Here is a 10,000-nt window from a genome sequence, read left to right on the forward strand (position 1 = left end):
TCTCTCTCTCTCTCTCTCTCTCTCTCTCTCTCTCTCTCTCTCTCTCTCTCTCTCTCTGTCTCTCTCTCTGTCTCTCTCACTGTCTCTCTCTCTGTCTCTCTCTCTCTCTGTCTCTCTCACTGTCTCTCTCTCTGTCTCTCTCTCTCTCTCTCTGTCTCTCTCACTGTCTCTCTCTCTGTCTCTCTCTCTCTCTCTCTCTCTCTCTCTCTCTCTCTCTCTCTCTCTCTGTCTCTGTCTCTGTCTCTCTCTCTCTCTCTCTCTCTCTCTCTCTCCCCCTCCCTCCCTCCCTCCTCCCTCCCTCCCTCCCTCCCTCCCTCCCTCCCTCCCTCCCTCCCTCCCTCCCTCCCTCCCTCCCTCCCTCCCTCCCTCCCTCCCTCCCTCCCTTGTCCTTCACCACGTCTTTCGCATTCCCGTGTATATGACGTCTATTCTTTTGGATTTTCCAATTTTGCTTCTTCTGACTTTATTCCTTCGTATTTTCTCGTCTTTATTCGTTCTTCTACTTATTTATTTTTCTCTTTTGTTCTTCATTTTGTTTCTTTTCGTCTTTTTTTTTTCTTCTACTTCAGTTCTTTCTTTCTTTGTTAGTTCTTTTTCTTCATTTTTAGCTTGTTTTTATTTATTTCTGCTTCCTTCCATCTTCCCCCGTTTTCCCTTTTCCTCATCTTCGCATTCTCTCATTCCCTCATCCTCTCTCTCTCTCCTCCATGCCCTCCGTTTCAGGGACGTTTTCACCAAGTTTTCTCATTCCCTCTCATTCTCATTCATTTTCTCTCCTCTTTCCTGTTCCTCCGCTCCCCTTCCCTTCCTGCATTTTCGCTGTCTTTCCCCACTGCTATTCCTTCACATTCTCATTCATTTTCTCTTCTGTCCCGTCTTCTTCCCTCTCTTTCCCTCCTTCCCTCGCCCTTCCTCTCCGTTGTCGTTCACTCATTCTCTTATTCTCACACGGTCTCATTCTCGAAAATTTTCATTCTCGAGCATTCTCATTCATTCTCTCCTCTTCCTTCCCCAGGTACGTCGGCGGGATGCTGGAGTCGCAGGACGGGCCCGGCGAGCTCTTCAAGGCCATTATCAAGGAGCAGTTCCTCAGACTTAGGGATGCCGACAGGTTCTGGTTCGAGAACGAGGAGAATGGGTAAGGCTTTGGAAGAGGGAGAGGGGGACGGAGGGGGTGAGGGAGTGGTGGTAGAAGAGGGGTAGGGAGGGGGTGAGGGAGTGGTGGGGGAAGAAGGGGTAGGGAGGGGGTGAGGGGGTGGTGGAGGAAGAAAGGGAGAGGGAAGGGGAGAGGGGGTGGTGGGGGAAGAGGGGTAGGGAGGGGGAGAGGGGGTGGTGGGGGAAGAGGGGGACGGAGGGGGAGAGGGGTAGGGAGGGGGTGAGGGGGTGGTGGAGGAAGAAAGGGAGAGGGAGGGGGAGAGGGAGTGGTGGAGAAAGAGGAGGATGGAGGCGGAGGGGAGGGTAGGAAACGTGAAATCGGGAAGGGAAAGGGAGGGAGAAATGAAAGGTGAAGGAGAAGATGATGTGGGGGAGAAGATGGAAAAGGAGGGAGAAGGGGAGGAGGAGGAAGATGATGATGGGTAGGGATGAACAAGTGGTTAGGGTACAAGGGTGGGTAAGAGATGTGTAGGGTACCGTTGCTGCCCTGAAATTGGCTCAGTGACTGAACTTGCTTGTTTATATAGCCAGGTATAATAGAGTTGATGCAGGTGATTTAGTCCACGAGGGGCTAATGCGGCGTAGGAAAAAAGGATAGGATCAATTAAGGAAATTCAGAAGGTGAAAGAGAGAGAAGAACGAACGAGCAAAGGATCGAACCACTAGAAATTCCATCATAGGATCCGCTATAACATAATGCTTGACAATTACCCTCACGAATGAATTATTTATTGCAATGTTCTGGTTGCAAAATGAAGTGATTACGGCGGGTCGTGTAGAGAAGTAATTAACAGGTGCCTAATGGCAGATAATTATTCAATAAACAAGGCGACGTAATTGGCTGTTGCATATGATATAGCTAGTCTCAGAGGAAGTGACGTTAGCATATGCAGATGAATGCAAAGTAGGAAGCATTCGTATATATTTTGTGCATTTCACATTTATACATTTTTTTTTATTGGTAGTGTTTTATATATCCATTTTATTTATTTGTTTCTGTATTTATATTTTTACATTTATATATAGTACGGATTATCTTTTGGTATGTCTTGCAGCCTGATTTTATTATCATTATTGTTGGTATTATCATAATTTTTTATCATTATTATTTTTTATTATCATTATTCTTATTACTATTATTATTATTATTATTATTAATATTAATATCATTATTTCTATTATTATTATTATTATTATTATTATTATTATTATTATTATTATTATTATTATTATTATTATTATTATTTTGTTATTATTATTATTATTGTTATTATTATTATTATTATTTTGTTATTATTATTATTATTATTATTATTATTATTATTATTATTATTATTATTATTATTATTATTATTGGTTTATTGTTTTTGTTATTATTATTGTTATCATCATCATCATCATCAACATCGTTGTTGTTGTTGTTATAAGTAGTAGTAGTAATAATAATAATAATAATAATAATAATAATAATAATAATAATAATAATAATAATATAATAATAATAATAATAATAATAATAATAATGATGATAATAATAATAATACATGTTATGATAGTTGCAATAGTGAAATTATTATCCCAGATCGTTACACTAATAATAGTAGTAGCAATGATAGTGATATTTGTAATAGTGTTGCATATTGATATCAGGCAGAATTGCCACCTTAGTCTCACGGTGTCACTCGGATCTCACCCGCATTTTCTTTCTCCTCTCCCTGCCCCTGCCCATCTCCGCTACCCCCCCCCCCCCTTTTTCCCCATTCCCCATCTCCCTGACTCCCTATTCCCACCCCCTTTTCTCCATCCTCCATCCCTTACTCCCTAACTCCCTATTCCCTTTTCCCTATTCCGTATTCCCTATTCCCTATTCCCCATCCCCCATCCCCCAACCCATACTCCCTTACTCCCTATTCCCTATTCCCTATTCCCTATTCCCTATTCCCTATTCCTTTACTCCCTACTCCCCCCCCACCCCCCCCACCCTTGCATCCCCTGACCCCCACAGCCTCTTCGACGCCGACGAGATCGCCGCCATCCGCGAAGTGCGTCTCTGGGACATCATCGTGAACGCGTCGGGTGTGGCTCCCGAGGAGGTGCAGCGCAACGTGTTCTTCCACCTCGCCGACGACCCGTGTCCGCAGCCGGCGCAGCTCAACACCAGCGAGATGGAGCCGTGTATCTACATGCAGGGATATGATTATTTCCAGGTGTGTGATTCGGGTTTTTTTTTATATTTTATTGGATTTTTTAGTTGGTTTGTGTCGTTTTTTTAGCTTGTTTTATTCGATTTCGGGGTATTTTTGTGTCTTTAATTTCGGCTTCTGTGATTTTTTTTTCTTTTTTTTCTTTCTAAAGCGTGGTTTGGTAAGACAGATAGGGCGATTTGAATTAGATGTTTGCTTTGTTTTGGTTTTCATTTTTTTCTTCTTTTTTTCTCTCTTATTTTCTGCAATTATCTCATCACATTATTAGTCAGTCTGTCTATTGGCTCTCACTCTCTCTCTCTCTCTCTCTCTCTCTCTCTCTCTCTCTCTCTCTCTCTCTCTCTCTCTCTCTCTCTCTCTCTATTCCTCCTTCCTCTCTCTCTCTCTCTCTCTCTCTCTCTCTCTCTCTCTCTCTCTCTCTCTCTCTCTCTTCTCTCTTCTCTCTCTCTCTCTCTCTCTCTCTCTCTCTCTCTCTCTCTCTCTCTCTCTCTCTCTCTCTCTCTCTCTCTCTCTCTCTCTCTCTCTCTCTCTCTCTCTCTCTCTCTCTCTCTCTCTCTCTCTCTCTCTCTCTCTGTTGTCTTTGTATCTCTCTCTCTCTCTCTCTCTCTCTCTCTCTCTCTCTCTCTCTCTCTCTCTCTCTCTCTCTCTCTCTCCTTCCTCCCTTCCTTCCTCCCTCCCTCCCTCCCTCCCTCCCTCCCTCCCTCCCTCCTCCCTCTCTCTCTCCCTCCCTCCCTCCCTTCCCTCTCCTCCCTCCTCCCCCTCCTCCCTCTCCCCTCCTCTCCCCCCTCTCCTGCCCCCTCTCATTGTACTTATACTTTTTTTTGTAATTTAGTGACGCAACTTTTGATCGCGTGTCTTTATATATATATTTTATCTCGCTTTTTGTCTCCGCGGAATTATAGAACGCCTTCGCTTTCACTCGCCGCCGCGCTGCCGAGCACGCACCTTTGGGTGCGCGCGCGCGCGCGCATGGTGCGAAAGACGTACGGGCGCACGGATGCTCTACATACGCTCAGACACGCAGCTTTTGCACAATCCATTACATATTCATATTAGAATGTAAATGCACGCCAAAGCGCAAAAATACACTTTCGCAGACATGCATATAGACACGGACGGCAGCAGTAAACAAAAAATGGCAACGAACACACAGAAACGAAGCAAACGAAGCATAAAAAAAAAAGAAAACTCATTGCGGGCTGGCTGGGAGGAATGGAAGGGAGGGAGGGAGGGTGGGGGGAGATCGTGTAATTGTGATTGATCCTCTTTCGTCTCCTCTCAGCGTCGTCATAATCTGTAATCTGGAGTAAACGACTCGCCAATCGCCCGGTCGGATTAGGGCGTCAGCCAAATCGGAGCAGATCTTGGGTGGGTCGAATCAGGGACACGCAGACAGGGTGGCGACGGGTGGGGTGGGGTGCTTGGCGGGGGGCACGGGGGAGAGGAGAGGAGATGAGGGGGGGAAGTATGGGAAGAGGGGCAGAAGGGGGAAGGGAAAAGAAGGAAAGGAAATGAAAGGAAGGGAGAAGGGAAGATAAGGAAAGGAAATGAAAGGAACTGAAAGGAAGAGAGAAGAGAGAGGGGAGAGGAAAGGAGTGGGAGGGGAGGGAGCAAGAGGGGGAGTGGGGAAAGGGTAAAGTATGTAATAAGCTTCTGCCATTTTGATAGGAAACAATAGAGCGTTCTTCGTGAGAGAAAAAAATGAGATTGGTAGAAGGTGGAGGAAAAGAAAATTAAAATGAGGGAGAAAGTGGAAGAGAAAGAGAAGTAAGGAAGACAAAAAAGGGGGAAGAGGGAGAGAGAGAAAGGGATAAAAAATAGAGGAGTGAGAGAGAGGGAGAGAGGAAGAGAGAGAGAGAGAGAGTGAGTGAGTGAGTGAGTGAGTGAGTGAGTGAGAGTGAGTGAGTGAGTGAGTGAGTGAGTGAGTGAGTGAGTGAGTGAGTGAGTGAGTGAGTGAGTGAGTGAGTGAGTGAGTGAGAGAGTGAGTGAGTGAGTGAGTGAGTGAGTGAGTGAGTGAGTGAGTGAGTGAGTGAGTGAGTGAGTGAGTGAGTGAGTGAGTGAGTGAGTGAGTGAGAGTGAGTGAGTGAGTGAGTGAGTGAGTGAGTGAGTGAGTGAGTGAGTGAGTGAGTGAGTGAGTGAGTGAGTGAGTGAGTGAGTGAGTGAGTGAGTGAGTGAGTGAGTGAGTGAGTGAGTGAGTGAGTGAGTGAGTGAGGCATACAAAAAGAGACGGAGAAAGGGGAGGGGAGGAGGAGAGAGAACGATAAAAAGAGAGAGGTAGATAAAGGGAGAAGGAGGGGGAGAGACAGACAGAGACAGAGCGAACAGGTGTGACACAAAAGTAAAGGGGGGGGGGGGCTGTAAATGAGAGAATGTTCCTTTCTTAACGCCCAGAGCGAGTTTGTAATTGCAGTGGGTGCTCTGCGGTTTTTGAGAATAAGTAAATAAAAAAAAGGCAAGAAGAATGAATTGAATGGCGGTGTGTTTCTCTCGACGCCCCCCCCCTCCCTTCCACCAAAAAAAAAAAAAAAAAAAAAAAAACAGCAAGCGCAAAAGTTTCCAAGCATTTTTTTTCTCTTCTCTTTTCCTTCTTCTTTTGACTCATTTAGCCTTTCTTTTTCTTCTTTTTGTCTCATTTTCCTTTTCTTTTTTCTTCCTCTTTGATCGGGTAGGACGTTAAAAGGTGGTTGCCCGAGATTTCTTTTCTTTTTCTTTTTTAATTTGCCTTCGAGTGAGCGGCGGGACCTCAAGGCGCTACTGTTGCGTCCGCTCCTCTGCTTTCCTTCGTTTTTTTTGTTTCTATGTTCTTTACCATGCTTCTTCGTGTGTTTGTTTGCTCGTGTTTCTTTCCTTTTTTTGCCTTTTGTATCACACTTCCGCTGTTAAGGTCCGTATATATATGATTTATTTATTCATTAGTGAGTTTTCTCTCGCGTAATGCCAAAATTTGACGATTCAGCGAATGAGCCCCATGGTATAATGTCATTTAAAATATAAGTTTCTTGGTGAACTTCCACGAAAGGTGATATGAAGTGAAAGCAGAGACCCGAAAAAAGGGCAGAGATAAACGTTATTAGATAAATTATTAAGATTGAATTCAGCTAGTAATTTTTTCGGCAGCAGCGTTTGTAAGTGTGTGTGTGTGTGTGTGTGTGTGTGTGTGTGTGTGTGTGTGTGTGTGTGTGTGTGTGTGTGTGTGTGTGTGTGTGTGTTTGTGTGTGTGTGTATAAATGTATGTGTGTACGGATTGATGGATTGGCACTGCTCGCCCCTTGTTGACCTCCTTTTACATCCCGGGCAGCCGCTTACAGCCGAGTGATAGAAGGAGCTGGGCAATGGGGCATGTGGCGGAGGCTCTGAAGCCGGGAGCACGTTGCTGCACACTGGGGAGAGGGTTAGATAATGAGGGAGGGAGGGAGGGAGGGAGGGAGGGAGAGTGAGAAGGACAGGGAGGGAGGAAGTGAGGGAGAGTGAGAAGGACAGGGAGGGAGGAAGTGAGGGAGAGTGAGAAGGGCAGGGAGATACGGAGAGTGGAGAAGGAGAGGGAGAGGGAGAGAGCGGGAGGGAGAGAGCGGGAGGGAGGGAGGGGGGAGGGAGTGAGAGTGAGAAGGACAGGGAGAGGCGGAGCGTGGAGAAGAGGGAGAGGGAGAGAGAGGGAGAGGGAGAGGGAGAGGGAGAGGGAGAGGGAGAGGGAGAGATAGAAATAGATAGAGAGGTAAAGAAAGAGAAAAATAAGTAGAAATAGAAATAGATAAAAAATAAAAGATGGAAAAAGAAAAACAGATCGGGTATGAGAGAAAGAAAAAAGAAACCAAGGAAGAGAAAGAGGGAGAAAGAAAGAAAGAAAAAAACACTAGACAGAAAAACAAGGAAAGAGACACGTAGTGGAAGAGAGAGGGGGAAACAGGATGCAGTAAACAAAAAAAAGAAAGAATTTTTAAGCCAGAAAAAAAGATCCCAGCTACCTTTACACAAAACCGCTTGAATCCTCTCGTTCTACCCACCTAAGGGGTCGTCTTTATAGTGAAAACTGGTTGGATTTTCTTCCACAAAAAGCAGTAGCGACGTGCAGCCCACCCACTAGCCCCACCCACTAGCCCACCGGCCCATCGACTGACCATACCCAAGTGAAACTGCTAAACCATATTAGCTGTGGACACTTCCAGGACCTGAACGCTAAACCCTGGCCAAGTGCACCAAACTAACCTCCCTTTCGTGCATCGAACGCTTATCAATTGCGCTACATAATGACGGAATAAAAACAGAAAGAGTGAAAGAAGTAGAGATACACAGACACAGACACACACACACACATAGACACAGACACAGACACACATTTACAGATACAGATACAGATACAGAGACAGAGGCAAAGATAGAGAGAACGAGAAAGAGAGAATGTATCGATTAAAAAAAAAAAAATGGTAGACGAGTTGACCGAACGAACTAATTATGGACCGGTACACTGGATATATGGACTGGTACAGCGTGACCTGCCATAGCCGATGATCGTAAAGAGATAATATGGTCGTTAAAAATCTGCTCTGGATATCCACTGCACTTTCATTCCTCGCCCCTGTCAATTTGTGGTCGTTTCGTCAACGCTGACGATTTTACCGTGGTCGTAACTACTTCACGAAATGAACGCGAATGTTATCATTATCATTATCATTGTTCTTGCTATTGCTATTGTCATTTTTCCGTTTCTGTTATTATCATTGTTATTATTATTGTTTTTGTTGCTGTTGTTATTATTATTGTTATTATTAACCCATTCGCGACGGGCATGTCAGGTATCCGTGCCATGCCCACTGTGAGTTTACTTGTTTAATTGTTTTAATTCATAGATGTCTACACTTGTACTAAATCACCAATGAGCCAATTACGAGTACTGCCTGTCTCGCCCGTTTACCCTTTTCTTTGATTTACGAAATTTTGTACGTTATTTTATTTTGCTATTACTATTGTTTATATAATTATAGTAATTATAATGTTTATAATAAAAATAACACCATCGATATTCATAGCACTAGTAAAAGATACATTTTCCCTTCAATTCAAGGAAAAGTGAAATCAGGTAAGGCAGAGCCTTCTATGTGTAGATACATTTCACAAAAGATGTAAAAAATTAGCACAGCATTTTCTCCCATTTTTTGTTAATTTTCCCCGTCGCGAATGGGTTAATAATAGGTAGTAATAGTAGTATTAGTAGTAGTATCAACATTATTATTATTATTGTTATTACTGTTATTTTTGTTGTTGTTATTATAGTTATTGTTAATCGATGTAGCCTGGAAATCGTGTGACTACTCTGCGTAATGGCCAATTAAACTTATTTCGAGGACTGCTTAGATAGAAAGGGCAATTCCTAGAACCGTTAAAGTTAGGGATCTGGAAAAAAAATATACAAGTTGTGGATTTTGCTTAATATTAATTTGTTCTTTCCGGTTGGATGATAAAGAGACAGAAATGGTTCAAAGACGATTTTTTATTTGCCAATGAAGTGAGGAGTGTGGCTCTGCAAAAGGACCCCACTCCCCTTTCCGCCTCCTTTTCCTTATCTCCCCTTCCTTCTCCCTCCTTCCCTCTTCCTATCTCCCTATTTCGCCACCTCTCCTCCTTCCTTCCCTCCGCCTCCTTATCTCTCTATTTCCTCCCTCTCTCCCCTACCTCCCCCCCTCCTTCCCTATAGCCCTCTCCCCTCTCCCATCCATGTCTCCAAATTTCCACAGTACTCCCTCTCCTCCCTCTCCCTCTCCCTCTCCCTCTCCCTCTCCCTCTCCCTCTCCCTCTCCCTCTCCCTCTCCCTCTCCCTCTCCCTCTCCCCTCCTCTCCCCCTCCCCCTCCCCCTTCCCCCGGTCGAATTATGTATCATTACGGAAGTGATTGGAGCGGCACCCGGGTCACGAAACCACCCACTACCCTCCTCCCCCCCTCCAACCCCCTCCCCCACCCCCACCCACGTCGCCCGTCCCAACTACCACGAGTAACCATCAAGGCTGTTTTCGCGTCCTGTTGCTTGTTACCTGGCAACCACCTCTCGCCGCTCGGATGTCACTAGTATGGCTTTCCCTTTGTGTTTTTTTGTCTTCTTTTCTCCCCTCTTCCTCTTTTCCTTTCATTTGCTTTTCTGTTTTCTCTTTTATCTTTTCCCGCCTTTCCCTTCTCCTACCCTACGCTACACTCCCCTCCTTCCCTTTCATTCTTACCTTCCTTTCCCTCCCCTCCCCTCCCCTTCCCTCCCCTTCCCTTCCCTTCCCTTCCCTTCCCTTCCCTTCCCTTCCCTTCCCTTCCCTTCCCTTCCTTTCCCTTCCCTTCCTTTCCTTTCCCTTCCCTTCCCTTCCCTTCCCTTCCCTCCCCTTCCCTCCTCTTCCCTCCTCTTCCCTCCCCTTCCCTCCTCTTCCCTCCCCTTCCCTTCCCTTCCCTTCCCTTCCCTTTCCTTCCCTTCCCTTCCCTTCCCTTCCCTCCCTTCCCTTCCCTTCCCTTCCTTCCCTTCCCTTCCCTTCCCTTCCCTTCCCTTCCCTTCCCTTCCCTTCCCTTCCCTCCCCTTCCCTCCCCTTCCCTCCCCTTCCCTCCTCTACCCTTCCCTTTCCCCTTCCCTTTCCCCTCCCCTCCCCAGACGTGACTGGTAATGATCCTTAATA

The 10,000-nt window shown here is 45.4% G+C and overlaps 1 protein-coding gene across 1 annotated transcript in view; it reads left to right on the forward strand.

The window, feature by feature from the left end:
- The window catches only part of LOC125043153 (dual oxidase-like), a gene marked incomplete in the record, with an annotated part of 118,415 nt that overhangs the window by 94,599 nt on the left and 13,816 nt on the right, over positions 1 to 10,000 (forward strand). Inside the window, 2 exon segments of the mRNA XM_047639128.1 lie at positions 1,016 to 1,138; positions 3,161 to 3,362. Coding sequence (XP_047495084.1) covers positions 1,016 to 1,138; positions 3,161 to 3,362 — 325 coding nt within the window.

The sequence above is a fragment of the Penaeus chinensis genome, chromosome 33 (assembly GCF_019202785.1).
Source record: "Penaeus chinensis breed Huanghai No. 1 chromosome 33, ASM1920278v2, whole genome shotgun sequence".
Classification (NCBI taxonomy): domain Eukaryota; kingdom Metazoa; phylum Arthropoda; class Malacostraca; order Decapoda; family Penaeidae; genus Penaeus; species Penaeus chinensis.